This window comes from Stigmatopora nigra, chromosome 9, assembly GCF_051989575.1.
Source record: "Stigmatopora nigra isolate UIUO_SnigA chromosome 9, RoL_Snig_1.1, whole genome shotgun sequence".
Lineage (NCBI taxonomy): Eukaryota > Metazoa > Chordata > Actinopteri > Syngnathiformes > Syngnathidae > Stigmatopora > Stigmatopora nigra.
Window position 1 is genome coordinate 14,981,702 of NC_135516.1, and position 15,581 is coordinate 14,997,282.

General features: G+C 47.8%; 2 protein-coding genes across 3 annotated transcripts; both read left to right on the forward strand.

Annotated features, from left to right (window-relative positions):
- Positions 1-863: 863 nt before the first annotated feature.
- On the forward strand, positions 864-6,787 carry LOC144201928 (choline transporter-like protein 5-A). The gene is made up of 21 exons (XM_077724775.1): positions 864-1,010; positions 1,592-1,640; positions 1,880-1,953; positions 2,024-2,108; positions 2,278-2,362; positions 2,468-2,632; positions 2,703-2,763; positions 2,880-2,994; positions 3,225-3,308; positions 3,390-3,502; positions 3,592-3,723; positions 3,792-3,891; positions 4,129-4,309; positions 4,384-4,652; positions 5,094-5,188; positions 5,270-5,373; positions 5,433-5,506; positions 5,639-5,709; positions 5,808-5,896; positions 5,974-6,058; positions 6,558-6,787. Exons 1-21 carry the CDS (start codon positions 944-946, stop codon positions 6,650-6,652), a joined length of 2,193 nt encoding a protein of 730 aa, XP_077580901.1. The 5' UTR covers positions 864-943; the 3' UTR covers positions 6,653-6,787.
- A 113-nt stretch (positions 6,788-6,900) lies between these two features.
- Positions 6,901-15,562, forward strand: LOC144201925 (voltage-gated inwardly rectifying potassium channel KCNH6-like). 2 transcript variants are annotated; one of them, XM_077724768.1, is made up of 23 exons: positions 6,901-7,026; positions 7,128-7,273; positions 7,671-7,901; positions 9,962-10,126; positions 10,223-10,613; positions 10,688-10,770; positions 10,891-10,961; positions 11,037-11,159; positions 11,223-11,395; positions 11,473-11,611; positions 11,722-11,832; positions 11,960-12,114; positions 12,205-12,446; positions 12,509-12,708; positions 12,828-12,915; positions 12,975-13,139; positions 13,240-13,361; positions 13,443-13,514; positions 13,651-13,690; positions 13,834-13,915; positions 14,023-14,162; positions 14,256-14,475; positions 14,654-15,562. In XM_077724768.1, the coding sequence occupies exons 2-23, from the start codon at positions 7,198-7,200 to the stop codon at positions 14,823-14,825; spliced, it is 3,261 nt and encodes a 1,086-aa protein (XP_077580894.1). In that variant the 5' UTR covers positions 6,901-7,026; positions 7,128-7,197; the 3' UTR covers positions 14,826-15,562. The 2 variants fall into 2 exon arrangements, with proteins under 2 accessions (XP_077580894.1, XP_077580895.1); XM_077724769.1 differs by lacking the exons at positions 6,901-7,026; positions 7,128-7,273 and adding an exon at positions 7,517-7,587.
- Positions 15,563-15,581: the final 19 nt, after the last annotated feature.

The following is a 15,581-nucleotide window of genomic DNA, read 5'->3' on the forward strand; positions in this document are numbered from 1 at the left end:
ATATGTCAACATGTCTGCCTTTTTTCCATCATTTCACCCAAAAAAAAAAAAAAAATATATATATATATATATATATATATATATATATATATATATATATATTGAAAAGGCTCATTCACGCATATTTATATACGACTATATCGATTTTTTTTCTTGTACTTTATTATTCTTCCAATGCATTTTGGCACTTATTGGTTAACAAGTCAATCCAATATGTTATCTTCTTTTGTCCTGGCTTTGAAACCGTAGATTTTAATAAGTTGGAATGAGTGAAATTCAAGTCTGAGGACAGAAATTCAGCCACCGCACGTTGCGATCGACAAGGGAATGCTAAAGTATAGATTTCATTTTGCAAATGGCTTAACGGGGGACAAGCAAATGAATTTAAATATACTTAAAACCGTTCCAACCAATTTCACGCTGGTTCAAATCCTAGGCGCGCCACTACTGCCCTCCTGTGGATAATTATAGTACTACATTAAACTGAAAAAAGTACAATGTCATTAACAGACATTAAACATATATAGAAACTGACTTTAACGAACTCCAGATTTGTCTTGCAAACACAATTGAAAACAATTCTGTGATGTTTTAACATAAAAGTATTTGGAGGTGAACATTTATATTGGAGTGTTTCTCATTAGCATAATAGAAAGGCTTCTATTTTTCTTGATTTAGGTCAATCATTAATAAGAACAAAAAGTAGCATTTACTGAAGAGTAAGTGGAAAAATCTTTCACATTTGTCTACTTTTGTGAAAAGAAATGTTACATTCACCGTGTACGTAGTATTGAGCAGGTTGAGGACGAGCGAGAGGGAGTGAGAAAGTACGGCTAAAGGATAAAGGAGAAAGGATAACGGCGGTGAAGATGAGCAGCCACTGGGTGTCATTTCACGCCCACCGGATTGCCTTTCCCCAATGTCTTGGGTCGGTTGAAGCAGCATGGCACCGAACCGCCACGTCGGCGGCTCGGCCGTCGGCGAAGCGGCCGACCCGCCACCTTTCTACGGTGAGTAGACATCGAAAACTTCTTTTCACATCCAATAACATTGAATCTGTCACAGGAAATGTTACATTTGTTGAATTTCCATTCAAATTGGAACTTTTTTTCCAAGGTTCTGGCGCGTAGCTGGCATCCTTTGCTAAGGTTGCAAAGCTAGTCTTTTCTCTTATCTTCTTGTATAACGTTTAAAAAAAATAATTTTTGGACATGGAGAATCAGCACAACAACAACAACAACAACAACATTCACATTGTCCAAGCAAGTCCAGCTGACCCGACTTTGGTCTGCAAGAGGATCAAGATTAACGCAAGGGAGTCTTGGCTAATGCTATCAGATTAGCCGAGGTCGCTCTATTTCAATAGGCTGCTGCTGACGCCTATTATTTTTTATCTTAGTTGCTATATTACACTTAGCAGCTAGTGTACACGTGGTGGAAAAAAAATGGGAATTTATAATTTTGTGTCTCCATTTTTAATGAGCTAAAACATTTTTAATGAGCTAAAATGTAATGAGCTAAACATTTTTAATGAGCTAAAACATTTTTAATGAGCTAAAATGTAATGAATTTACTTTTTTGTTTTCTTCAGGTGAGCCACACAAGTATGATCCTTCTTTCAGAGGTCCAGTTCACAGAAGGTAAGGATTTAAAATGAGATTTTATTTCCGTTATTATTGAATTAACCCCCCTGAATGTATAATCTGAGCCAGGGGCGGATCAAATGGGAACAGGGTCCGGGGGCCGTGAGTATCACGGGCCCCTGGCTCGAGGAGTGGGCGGGGCTCAGGACATCTATTCTATTTGAGACCTTAACAACTCTTGATATTTTTCCGCCAAGTTTTAGTTTATTTAACTCCTCCTCCTCCTCCGTCCACAGAAGATGCACAGATGTTTTCTGCTGCCTGATCTTCATCCTCGCCGTCCTCTCCTACGTCGCCCTCGGATTCGTGGGTGAGCGCCCCTTTTCGTGGGTTTTGTGAGGCATAAAACTCACGTTTTGATAATGTTGACTTTTCTCCAGCTTGGCTCCACGGCGCCCCCGGGAAGGTGCTGCACCCCACAGACAGCTACGGCCAGTTGTGCGGTCAGTCGGGAACCCCCAACGCGTCAGTCATTGTTTTTTCATCTCTTTTTGAATCCTAAATTAAAGACCTTTTTTTTATGTGAAGCAGCTATTCATGTTGCATTTTTTTCCGATAATGTCATCATTATTGGAATGACTACAATTTTGAGTTTTTAAAAACTACTCTTCTTTTGAATGGTCTCCTTTTCCAGGCAGAGACCGCTCCTCTTCTATTTCAACATCCTGAAATGTGCCAATCCTTCTATCCTCATCAACCTGCAGTGCCCGACAACTCAGGTAATGAAATTGCCCACAAAATTGGAGTATTTTTTTTGCGGGTCTTTGCGCTAAGGATCCAGTTCTAGAACGTAGAGATGACGGATATCAATCCCGTGTGGCTAGATGTGCGTGTCCAAGTGCCCCGACAAGTTTGCCACGTATTCTGAGATGCAGCTGGAGCGGCAAATCGGCAATGGCGGCAATGGCGGCAATGGCGGCGGTGGCGGCGGCGTTTCATGGCAATACTACAGACACTTTTGCAAACCGGGCTTCAACGACCCCCACAAGGTACCCATGGCACCATAATGTGTGTAATAATTCATGCATTCATTCACAAGATGCTTCCGGGTTCTTCTAGCCGGTTTCTCAGGTCCTTCGAGACGAAGATTGTCCCTCCATGATTGTGCCAAGTAGACCAAGTGAGTTTCATTTATCGGTATTCACCGGGGGACCAAACGTCCGGGGCCCAAACGTCCAGTCACAAATTTATCGTACCTAACATTATGCCAGTCATTTTATGACGCGTCGGTGTTAGTTTTTCAGAGATGCCTGCCGGATGTCCTGAGACTGAATGGGACAGCGAATCAGAGCGGCTTCCAAGACGCCGTGAAAAAAACACGCAACGTCACAGAGCTCCTGGACGCTGCCAGGTATGGACATTTTTCCTTTTTGAATTGACTTTTTGATATAAACATGGTTATTAAAAAATGAACAGTTTCGTGTCATTGCCCTGTTTTGCCACAGGAGGGAGACAGAGATATGTTAACTTATATTACACGGAATTGACTGGTAAAAGCAAAATAGCATGTTAGGCTACTATTACGGGTGGCTTTTTTTATTTTTGGAGTTCCATAAATATTCCTCATTTGTCTGTTTATAGAGTAATACGCCAACTGGTAGATACTCGAGAGCTGGCCTTGAAGATACTGGAGGATTATGCAAAATCGTGGCCCTGGATTATTTTGTAAGTACAAACGCACACGGAACAGGGGAACTAAATTTAGACTTTGTTGACAATCTTGGATATGTTTTTCTTTCCTCACAGAGCTCTGCTGATTGCCACCATGTTCAGTTTGATCTTCGTTGTGCTGCTCCGATTCACGGCCACCCTCATGTTATGGATTTCCATCATGGCCGTCCTGATGCTCCTGACATACGGTAGATATCCCAGTCGTCTCTACTACAACCCTACCTCTACTTTCGAATGGCTCTAAATCCAAAATGTTCAATTTACGAAACCCTTGTAGGTTTGTGGTACTGCTGTATGGCGTTGAGCACCCTGGAGGCCCAACGGGGTTCCGACGTGTCCATGGCCCAAGTGGGACTCCAGACGGACTTGAAGGTCTACCTCCAGCTCCGACAAACCTGGATGATTTTTCGTGTGTTCCGACGCCGTGTTAGGAGAAGGCCAGTCCCTTTTTCCTTCTGATTTTTAATTTCCTTACAGTGGCGTCTCTGGCAGCGGCGGCGCTTTTCCTCTTGCTGATCCTGGCCATCATGCGACGGAGGATTTCTTTGGCTATCGCCTTGCTCAAAGAAGCCAGCGAGTACGTCTACGTGGTTATCATATTCTTTTCTTCGATCGGGGGCAGGACTTAAATGATAAATCATCCTTTTCATGTGTATTTTTCCGGTACTCGGACGTTTGGTCGCCAGGGTGAATCTAATTTTTGAGAGCTGGTTTCAACAGTAAACTCTCTGTCATGTTGTCAAACGTCCGGCGACCAAACGACCGGGTGACCAAACGTCCGGGCGACCAAACATCTGCTCACGGTATTTTCCAGGGCCACCAGTCACATGTTGTCCACCCTGCTGTACCCGCTGGTGACCTTTTTCCTACTGGCGGTTTGCATTTGCTATTGGGCCGTGACGGCGGTGCACTTGGCGTCTTCGGGGGAAGCCGTCTACAAAGTGGCGTCCCCCAACGCCAGCTGTCGTCACGCCGACGACCCCTGCCGCCCCGAGGTGAGGCCACCGTATTTTCCCCGACGTGGGACGTCAACATGACGTGGCGTTTTTTTTTTTCCTCCCACATTCAGACTTTTGACGGAGGCGACTGGTCCACGGAAACATCCTGCGAGGGCTCCCGGTGTCTGTTTGCGTTTTACGGCGGCGAGTCGACCTACCACCGCTACTTGGCCGTGCTCCAAATATCCAACTTGCTGCTCTTCCTGTGGCTGGCCAACTTCAGCTTGGCCTTGGGACAATGCACCCTGGCTGGAGCTTTTTCCAGCTACTATTGGGCCAGCAGGAAACCCCAGGACGTTCCCGCCCACCCGCTCGGCGCCTCATTCGCCAGGGCGCTCAGGTAAGAATGACCTATGGCTTAATGCCCTCTGTTATCTGGGATAGGCTCCCATCACCCCTGATAAACAGCCATTTTTTTATGTTATGGCATGTCGTGCTGTGATGAACGTTATGTTAGCTTTTCGATTTTACAAAATCATTTTTGAACTATAAACACCAAAAAACGGATGAAAAATGACAATTATTGCTTTAAAAGGGGGAAAATCAGGAAATGTAATATACATCTAAATCTATCATTTGAATTTGATCTGAAAACAGAAAGTCGCTACTCATCATTGACTTTACCGGGCCGCACGAGATGATGCGGCGGGCCAGATTTGGCCCCCGGGCCAGATTTGGCCCCCGGGCCGCCACTTTGATGCATGTGATATTGTGCCTTGAGATATGTTATGTTATCTTTTGTTATACTACGCTGAGTCACATGAGCGTATTTTTTTTCCAGGTACCACACGGGGTCTTTGGCTTTTGGGGCTCTGGTTCTGTCTGCGGTGCAACTATTCCGGATCATCCTGAAATATTTGGACAATAAGCTCAAAGGTTTGCAAAAATTAGGCACCATGGACAACAACATTGGATTGACCGTTGGCGACCATCTTGCATTTGTTTCTGTCTTTTTAGGGCTGGACAACAGCCTTTCCAGATTCCTACTCTGTTGCCTATCGGGCTGTTTTTGGTGTTTGGAAAAGATTATTCGTTACATGAACTCCAACGCTTATATCATGGTGACTTTCATAGACTGTGTTTTTCTTGGCGATGAATTGATGACCATGTTTTCACGCAGGTAGCAATTTATGGCAAGAGCTTCTTCAGGTCGGCTCAAGATGCATTCTTTCTTCTCATGAGGAACATGGTCAGGTTAGGCTCACTTGAGTTCTTCCATATTTTTCTACTTTTTAAGACAGCTGCATGGATATTAGCTTAGCATAATATCGTGAACTAAATGGACTGCCGTTCACGGCGTGGGTGACGTTATGACGTCTTTTTCAGGGTCGCCGTCGTGGACAGAGTGACGGATTTCCTATTGTTTTTGGGCAAAATCATGGTGGCCGGAGGAGTTGGTAAGCCCCAAAATGTCCGTTTGATTTATCAGCTTCCACACGAGGGAGGCGCCACACCTACAAAAGTTTGCCCACCCTTGCTCTACTTTGTCTTTCAGGCATGCTAGCATCGCTTTTCTTCACGGGGAAATTCGCTTTTCTCAAGGAGGAAGTGCCCCAGCTCAACTATTATGAAGTTCCCGTCTTGGTAGATACTTAAATGAGCATTCATTTGTGTTATTTGATTCAGTTTTGAGCAGGTTTTTGGTTATTTTTCTTTTTCAGACGGCAGTGGTGGGCTCCTACCTCATTGCTCATGCTTTCTTCAGCGTTTACGCCATGTGTGTTGACACTTTTTTCCTCTGCTTCTGTAAGTATGGAACTTTTTTGTCGGATTTAAATGTACTCATTGAACGTTAACTGTCCAAATGTCTTACCTGATTTCTTTTTCACCACCTAAACTGTTCAAAGTGCTGAATTTGGAAAAAAGTCTTGAGTAAACATGGTGAAAAAGAAGATAGAAAGTGAATTAATGATAATTAATTGTGCAATTTTAACAGGAAAAAAATAGGTAATACTTTAGTCAGCAATGAGCTGTGTGATGCGTTCGGGGACCTCACAGAAAATGTAGTGTTCAACAACTTTGCCCAATAATGTGTCCTATATACATTGTTAATTACCAAGGTACCATTAATGTCACTGTCAAGTTGGAGTTAATATTTGGATTTATTATTATTAATCCAATAATGTATTTACAGGTGTTGACAAAAAAAATCAATCAGGAAGCTGCAGCTAACCCAGACTTTGTCTTTTTTTGTGGGAATATTTGGATTTATCTTTCCTTTTTTTTGTTTTTTTGTAATCATCAGGTGACGACTTGGAGAGAAATGACGGAAGCTCCGAAAAACCTTTCTTTATGTCGCCCACCTTGCGCAGAATTCTGGGAAAATCCCAAAGCTGCTGACTTACAACTTTGCTTTTGCTTGAAAAAACAATATTTAAATACTATTTTTCTAGTTTTTCCTGTTTGCATCACATAAAGAAATGTTGAAGTGAAAATATGTGAATAAATAATTCCCCAGTGGGGCTCTTTTTAGAATTGTAGAAGATTTTTATTATTTTAAATAGAAAAAAAACACTGTTTGTCATAGCATTTTGTACCCACAGAAAAGCAATCTCCTCACAGGGAAGTCCGGACCTGGGATCGAGCCCTCGACCCTAGAACTGCGAGGCCTACGCGCTCAACACGGCAGTGAAAGAGTTAACTCACGTGAACTCGCCTTCCTTAAAAAAAAGCAATCAGCCTGCCTACCTGCGGGACAGACCAATCAAGTGAAGGTAGGCGGGGCCTAACAGATGCTCCCAAATCGTCAAGTCGCCTGTTTATATCACATCATCAATCATCAGTTAGAGAACGGTTGACTTTTGCAACAATGTAGAACCACTCCGGACTGGGACTTGAACTCGGACTTGGTTGGACTCGAACCCGATCCAGAAGACGTCGCCAGCATGCCGGTGAGGAGGGGCCACGTGGCCCCCCAAAACACTTTTTTGGACACCATCATCCGAAAGTTCGAGAGCCAAAGTGAGTAGAAAATCATACGGGGCATGCGCCTCAAATAGGTTCACCTCGCCTATCTTTGTAGTATGTTGTTTTGTTTTTAAATATACTAATATGACAGCGCACCATAGGCGTGGAAATCCCTTTGATTTATATTCATTTTCTTTGTGACCACTTAATCTGTACTTTGAAGGAACTAATATCACTTAATTGAAAAGTACAGCAAGGAAATCATCAACAAATGAAAGTCAATGGAAGAAAATGATGCGTTTAATGTACCTTTGCCTGAATTGGAAATTATACACGTCCAATTCATTTAGACTGGGAAGAGTGCTTTGGTCAAGTGTCATTTTTTATATTTTGATGTTGACAAAATGTTTATTTTTTTAACATTTAAAAAAATATTTGTTTGTCTCGACAGACCGCAAATTTGTGATTGCCAACGCGCAGGTGGAAAACTGCGCCATCATCTTCTGCAACGACGCCTTCTGCGGCCTGTGCGGCTACAGCCGGGCCGAGGTGATGCAGAAGGCCTGCACCTGCAGCTTCCTCTACGGACCGCTGACCAAAAGAAGCGCCGTGGCCCAGATGGCCAAAGCGCTGCTGGGGGCCGAGGAGAGGAAAGTGGACATCACGCTCTACCACAAAGAAGGTACCCCCCCCCCCACACAATGGCAGTAGCTCTGTCCGCTCTTGTTTTAAAATTAGAGGGAACATTGTACCCATAGCCATTAAGGTTACTTTCCATCGGTAGGTGTCCAATCCATTTCCATTGACGTTTGTGTCTCCATCACAAGTCGAAAAACGCAGACAAATTCTTTCAAAAACATTTTTCAATACGAATGTAACCGGCTTTCTGAGCCAGCTATTAATTATTAACCAGTCCTCAAATCCATCTTTATTATTGCCTATTTCCACCCCGCCGTCTTCATCACACACAAACACACCACATTTATTGCTTACGCCTGGAGGCCAGGCAGAGGGTCAATATGTAGCGTAGCGTAGCGTAGCGTCTTAAAGGCAATCTGGCAGCAGCTGACACTCTACTTTTGATATTATCTGCTTCTGCCCATTTTTTTGTAATAACTTAGAAATTGACAGGACGGTGGTTAAGTGGGTAGCATTTGGTCTCGCAGTTTTGGGGTCGAGGGTTCGATCACAGGTGGGTCCTCACTGTGTGGAGTGTGCTTATTCTCCCTGGGATACCGTGGGTTTTCTCTGGGTACTCCCAGATCCCCCCAAAACATGTATGCTAGGTTAATTTAGCACTTTAGGCTAATTTAGCACTCTAAATTGACCGTAACTACGAGTGATTGGTTCTTTTTCTACTCGTGCCTTGTGATTGGCTCTTCAGGATGTGCCCATAGTTAGCTAAGATTGACTCCATCTCCCCCAGCGAGCCTTGTGAGGATAAGCTTTTTTCACTTTGGCTCTTTTTGGAATAAACTGCGCAAATGGCAAGCGTTAGCAGGACAAAAATACGTTGCGGTGCGTTGTGCCACGTGGGAACGGCGGGTAGGTCACAGGGGGCGCCGTATGCCCGCTTTAATTAGACGAGGCGGGTCGGACAGAAAATGAGAGGATTAGTTTTGTGCAAAAGCGGACTGTAATTAGGCAAGAAAATACGGACGGCGGGAGAGTTCTGGATGGATTGTTTTTCCCAACCGCCAGCCCGCCCGCCCGGCCGGGTCACTTTGCCGTTCACCTTGACCTTTCATTCCCGCGACGCGCGTACCAGGCGTCCAATCCGGTTCAGAAAATCAATGAAGTTCAGCGCACGTCACCCTAGAAAAGAAAAAAAAACGAAGATTGGATACTTGTCAGTGTGAAAGGGAGGGGGCGGGGACGCTAACGCTAACCAATGGGAGATAATCTTTTCAGCCCGCGCTCGTTGCTATTTAATCTTTTCCAATGTTGATATGGCACAATATCATCATGAAAAGTCATCACCTTTCTTCCGTCATTGCGTCACTTTCCACATCTTTCCCCACTCGCAGAATGCTCGTTTGGGTTTGGGTCTAGAGGAACTCCATTAGACTTGCCGACTCCCTGAATGAAATAAAATTGAAAATAGAAACTCATTGGTTTAAGTTTCTTCTCTGTTTAATTCTCCTCAGCATATGGTCATCCCAAAAAGTGTTTTCATGTTGTATTATTTAGCAAAAGTCAATGATACTCTCGACTTTTCGGGACATTTGTCATCTCGGACACGGGACAAAGCGTACTTTTCCTTTTCCTTTCTAAATATGAGTCTCAATGTCACTTATTTAAGCGGGACGGATTATCTACGGGGGTGACAAAAAGCCGACCTTGAGCTTGAATCGTGGCGATATCATTACGGGAGGAAATAAGATTGCATGTCGCTAGGCTAATCCATTCCTGCAGATGTAGCGCTACCTCCGTTAATGCCCTTCACACGTTGACTAGCTTGCGCACACCCGCACTTTCCTTCATGTATTTTCTCACACATAAGCCGTATATGTAACTCAAAAATATAATGTCTGAACCAACGGCTTAGCTGTGTACAATACTTGCTTTACTCTTTTTCACCAGTGGATGTCGGCAAAGTCACATTTACTGATTGTTGGTTATTTTCTGTTTTGCAGTAAGAAAACACCATTATCTGATGAATGAATTTGCCTCATAATGCATTATCTGAGAAGTAGCACATTTGATGATTTTTCTTCATATTTTCCCTCCATTTTTACACAGGAGCGTCGTTCCCGTGTCTGATCGACGTGGTCCCGGTCAAGAACGAAGACGGGCGGGTCATCATGTTCATCCTGAACTTCGAGCTCCCCACCGACGTCCGGGACGCCGACGGCTCTCCGGCCAGAGACCTCAGCCGGGCCTTGCCCATCCCATGGCTCAATTTGGGTGAGGGTGGTCGACGGGGGCGTCTTCTATCAGATGGCACCCGCTCCCCCATGTGGCAAAACAACGGTACTGAAGTCCTTTTCCGTCCCCGTCCAGCTCGAAGACGGCGCCTGCGCGTCCTCCTGCGTTCCCTGAGACCGGGCGACGGCATCCTGGCGCCGGACGCCGACCTGTCCGCCGACCTGCCGCCACTGGGACACGAGTCGGTGGCCTTGGAGAAACTGCTGTCCCTCCCCGAGAGGCAACAGCTGAGGGAGGCCGGCGCCGAACTGCTGCTCTGGGACGGCCCCGAGGACGCGGGCTGGTCGGGCGGGTCGGGCGTAGACTGTTTGGCGTCCGGTGGCGAATCCGAGACGGCGCAAGGACGTCTCTTGGACCTGAAGTGGGAAATCGGACAGAGTCAGTGGCAGGGGCCTCCTCCTGGCGGCACCCCGACACCCCTCACGCCGACCGACCTGCCGCGGGCGTCCTCTTGCGCCACCACCAGGTAAAGAAATGGCTATTTTTATGGTTTTGGTTCGGTTTCGAACGTCCGTCAAGCCTTTTTGTTTGATTTGGCAGCTGCGGGAGTTTAAAACTTTCCTCCTCATTGGATGAGATGAAGAGCGAGCAAAGTTACTGGCAGTTTCGACACGGCTTTTCAAGTAAGAAAAAAACCAAAAGTTGAACGCTTTGCTGTGTGGTGGCAAACGTCCACAAGAGGGCGCTGTGGAAGTCTGTCAACTGCTCCATCATTCACCCCGCCCCCTTTGGTGTTTATTTAGCCACCAATAGAAAGAGCAGCGCACCTGCCGGGACGTCGGACCCCGACGGGGGTTCCGGGACCAACAGTCAGGTCATCCATTTAGACCATAATGATTTGGTATCAACAGTGGTCCTGTCCGTCCATATCTGTCTGTTTTATTTACAGCAAGTCAGCCACAGCTTGGTGGAGTCCAAAGCGGACGCTTTCATGAGCATCCCTCCGGGGGAAATCCTGCCGCCGTGCAAATTGATGGGCAGGACTCACCACGTCACCGAGAAAGTCACTCAGGTGAGGAGAAAAGGGACTGTGGGCGAAATGAATGACGTTTAAATGTGGTTTGTCATTGCGTAGGTGCTGTCTCTGGGCGCCGACGTCTTACCCGAGTACAAATTGCAGACCCCCCGGATCCAAAAGTGGACCATCCTTCACTACAGTCCCTTCAAAGCGGTCTGGGACTGGGTCATCCTCCTCCTGGTCATCTACACGGCCATCTTCACCCCTTACTCGGCCACATTTTTACTCAGGCAAGTTTTGGGTCGACCAAGGGAGACGGACAGACGGACAGTGTTTTGTTATTATTGGAAAGCGTGTTTCTTGCCAGCGACCAGGGGGAGGCGGCCATGCAAACGTGCGGCTACTCTTGCTCGCCGCTCAACGTGGTGGACCTGGTCGTGGACATCATGTTCATCGTGGACATCGTCATCAACTTCAGGACCACCTACGTCAACTCCAACGACGAGGTCCGTCTTTTTTTACCATGAATGTCCAAAAATGTCACCCATCATCCAAAAGAGTATCTTTAAATGATAATGTATTTTTCTTTCCTTTATTATTATGAATTTTATGTCAGGTGGTGAGCCAGTCTGCCAGGATTGCAGTGCACTACTTCAAGGGCTGGTTCCTCATCGACATGGTGGCCGCCATTCCCTTCGACCTCCTCATCTACCGCTCCGGAGAGGAGGTGCTTAGGGTCGCTGGGGTGCCGGAGCTGATCCCAGGCCACTCCGGACAACATTAATTTGTCGCCGACAGTCAAAGTTTGCTTCACCTAACGTAAAAAGGAGCGTTTTTTTCTGTCTCGGATACAGACCACCACTCTCATTGGCTTACTGAAGACGGCTCGGCTGCTGCGATTGGTCCGCGTGGCCCGCAAGTTGGATCGTTACTCGGAATACGGCGCGGCCGTGCTCTTCCTCCTCATGTGCACCTTTGCGCTCATCGCTCATTGGCTGGCCTGCATTTGGTAAGTCAGAAAATGTTTGGAACTCGGACGTTTGGTCGCCGGACGTCTGGTCCCGCACCGAGTTCAAAGGTCACCATCTGACAAACACAGGTACGCCATCGGAAACGTGGAACGCTCCAGCTCGGCCGGCATCGGCTGGTTGGACACGCTGGCCGATCAGCTGGGGAGGCCCTACAACGCGTCCCTGGCGGGCTCGGGCCCCTCCACGCGGGACAAATACGTGACGGCGCTCTACTTCACCTTCAGCAGCCTGACCAGCGTGGGCTTCGGCAACGTCTCCCCCAACACCAACTCGGAGAAGATCTTCTCCATCTCCGTCATGCTCATCGGAGGTGAGGCCCCTAATACCCGACAGACTCTGCCCCTTGACCCCGCCCCCTTTTCCTATCCTCAGCTCTGATGTACGCCAGCATATTCGGCAACGTGTCGGCCATCATCCAGCGGCTTTACTCGGGCACGGCGCGCTATCACGCGCAGATGATGAGGGTTCGAGAGTTCATCCGCTTCCACCAGATCCCCAACCCTCTGAGGCAGAGGCTGGAGGAATACTTTCAACACGCCTGGTCTTACACCAACGGGATCGACATGAATGCCGTAAGCCCGCGTGCAAGCCTTACATTTCTAGCGCTACGATTGCCATCTTCCCTTGGACTTGCTAGTTTGTCCTTTTCTGGAAAATGGCTCCATCGAGTGGACTTGCGCTTGTCCCGCAGGTTCTGAAAGGATTCCCCGAGTGTCTCCAGGCGGATATCTGCCTCCACCTCAACCGATCTCTGCTGCAGAACTGCAAAGCCTTCCAAGGTAGGCGTGGCCCGCCGTCGCCGTCGGAAAGGCCCGCCCTCGCCTTTTGCCGCCCCTAGGATCCACTCAGGGTTGCCTGAGGGCCCTGGCCATGAGGTTCAAGACCACCCACGCCCCGCCCGGCGACACCCTGGTGCACGCCGGCGACCTGATTTCCGCCCTCTACTTCATCGGACGGGGATCCATCGAGATTCTCAGAGGAGACGTGGTGGTGGCTATTCTTGGTAAGATCATGCGTCACGGGGGGTGCCGGAGCCTATCCCTGCCAAATCTGGGGACAGCCAGAGTAGGCAAACGACCGATCGCTCGTTGTTGTCTTTGCAGGAAAGAACGATATCTTTGGGGAACCGGTGGATCTCAGCGTGGTGCCGGGAAAATCCAACGCCGACGTCCGAGCGCTCACCTACTGCGACCTCCACAAAATACACCGAGACGACATCCTGGAGGTGTCGCCCATCCGACGTTTTGGCTGGCCACAGGCGCCCCGTTTGCGTTTTTTCATTGTCGAATGTGCCGTTTTTTGGCAGGTTTTAGACATGTATCCGGAGTTCTGCGAATATTTCTGGGCCAACTTGGAGATCACCTTCAACCTCAGAGATGTACGTACGTTAGTCATTCCTAAATTGTACGCAGTTCATGCTACTTTTTGGGACTTTTATGACGCTGAGAAAAACGGTCGCATTGTGACTTCATCGTGCAGAAGAGTAACGTGTTTCTTCTTTTCTTTCCATTCAGGTGAATAACGAAGCCGCCGGACTCAAGAGCGACACCGATGGTGAGAGCAAAGCATAGCACCCCACACAAAACCGGGACAATTTTTCGGATTGATTCGTTCAAACGTCCGGTCACTAAGAACAAATACGTAAGATTCTAGGCTAATGAGCTATTAGCCGCCATTGACCTCTTGCCTACTAACAGGTGACACCAGAAGAGCCCAAAATGGCTGCAGATATCTTGGAAGACCAAGTCATTGGGGGCGCCGCGATGACCATCAGACGCTGTAAGAGTCGCCTTGGATTTTTGTCGGCGCCGTCGCGCGGGGACGAACGAACGAACGTCGACGAACGAACGAACGAACGACGACCTCCTTCCATCTCGTTGCCGCAGGTGCGCTTCCGGCTTCTCCGACGAGGACGGCGAGGATTCTCAAGTGGCCGGCCCACTTGACATGTCCGGGGCCGAGGCCGCAAAAAGCGTTAGGTGTCCCGAACTGGACCGGAGCCAGAAGACCACCAATCCTTTGAAAGGCACGTGAAAGTGGCTCTTATTGGCGAGGGGACGGCCAATCGATTTCAACCGAGCCGAACTCCGCCCTCTCGGGTCCAATCTTTGTTTTCCAGGAATGTCCGCCGGCATGTTCCCGCTGTGGGGAGGCCAAGAACGGAAGGAGCGAGGATACCAGGAGGTCCCCTGCATCCGAAGTCCGCCCTCGCCGCCTCCGCCGCCGTCTACCTCGGGTTGGATTCCCGCCGCGCCGCCTTCGCCTCCGCTACGCCTCTGCGCCAAGCGGAGGGAAGAGTTGGAGGACAAATTGGAGAACGTGCAACAACAACTGGGAAGGTACAAAAATGCAGAAATTGGGTTAGACTCGATTTGATGTGTATGTGGGCTGGCCGGACCATTTTAGATAGAATATTTATAGATGAAATGATGTGACTTTGACACCGGTGGGTTAACATTAAAGCTAACACTCAAAATGATAAAAGTGGTATTTATCAGTGTTTGAATTGTCTTCCAGGCTGGAATTGCGCATGTCAAGCGACATGGCGCTCATCACGCAGCTTCTCCAGAGAAACCTGGCCACGTCCCCCCCGTCTTACATGGTGTCGGCGCCGGCGTCTGGATCTCCTCCCACCGGACCCCTCGCAAAGTCCTCCTCCAAGACTGGGACCTCACCGAGCCTCCTTTAACCCAGAGAGAGAAGGACAAGCTCGTTTCAAAAAGACTGGCAAAGAAATCTTCCGGGCCGGAGCCACAATGGCCGCCGTCGGCTCGTTGCCGGCCGGCTTCATTTCTCATTCCGCTATCTTCACAGCCTTGTTTTTCCACCAGCAAGTCTCCACGGGATTCAGTTGCTTAGATGGCGGCCCTTGCCTGCCTACCGTTTTTTCAGGACTGTAAGTCCCCGCTGGGTCTGGCACTTTTGGGCCCGAGGGTTTGATCCCAGGTGGGTCCCCCAACCAGGTGGAGTTTGCCAGTTGTTCTCAAGATTGCGAGGGTTTTCTCCGAGTACTCTGGTCTCCTCCCTGATCCCCAAAACATGCTATGCTAGGCTAGGCTAGGCTAGGCTAGCTGTGATTAGTCATCCTTTTGTCTCCTCGTGCGCTGCGATCGGCTGGCCACCGAATCAGGGTGTCCCCAATAGTTGGCCAGGATAGGCTCTAACACCCCCCGTGACCCTTGAGCATAAGCCAATATTTAAATCTATTATGAGTTATGGCATATTTGTCCCATTTTGAAATAGTTGACACGCTGTGTGGTGCTGGCCTTAAGTGTCTGTCAATAGATCATTAGATATGTTTCCATTTGCAGCCGCTTCTGTTAACGCTGGATAGTTTTAGGTTGTAGCAGTACTTGATATGTGCTGGCCTCGTCCAAAAATAAGTGATGGAAACGTATAAATATAAATAAATAGCCCCCCTTATCACTTGTTTCCTGCCTGACAT

Bases quoted from the DNA above. Each gene is read 5' to 3' on its own strand.
- LOC144201928 (XM_077724775.1), top strand. From the start codon at position 944: ATGGCACCGAACCGCCACGTCGGCGGCTCGGCCGTCGGCGAAGCGGCC. The intron at 1,641-1,879 runs GTAAGGATTTAA...CTCCGTCCACAG, and splicing joins AGAGGTCCAGTTCACAGAAG to AAGATGCACAGATGTTTTCT. The intron at 2,109-2,277 runs GTCAGTCATTGT...CTCCTTTTCCAG, and splicing joins CAGTCGGGAACCCCCAACGC to GCAGAGACCGCTCCTCTTCT.
- LOC144201925 (XM_077724768.1), top strand. From the start codon at position 7,198: ATGCCGGTGAGGAGGGGCCACGTGGCCCCCCAAAACACTTTTTTGGAC. The intron at 11,396-11,472 runs GCAAGTTTTGGG...GTTTCTTGCCAG, and splicing joins TCGGCCACATTTTTACTCAG to CGACCAGGGGGAGGCGGCCA. The intron at 12,709-12,827 runs GTAAGCCCGCGT...CTTGTCCCGCAG, and splicing joins ACGGGATCGACATGAATGCC to GTTCTGAAAGGATTCCCCGA.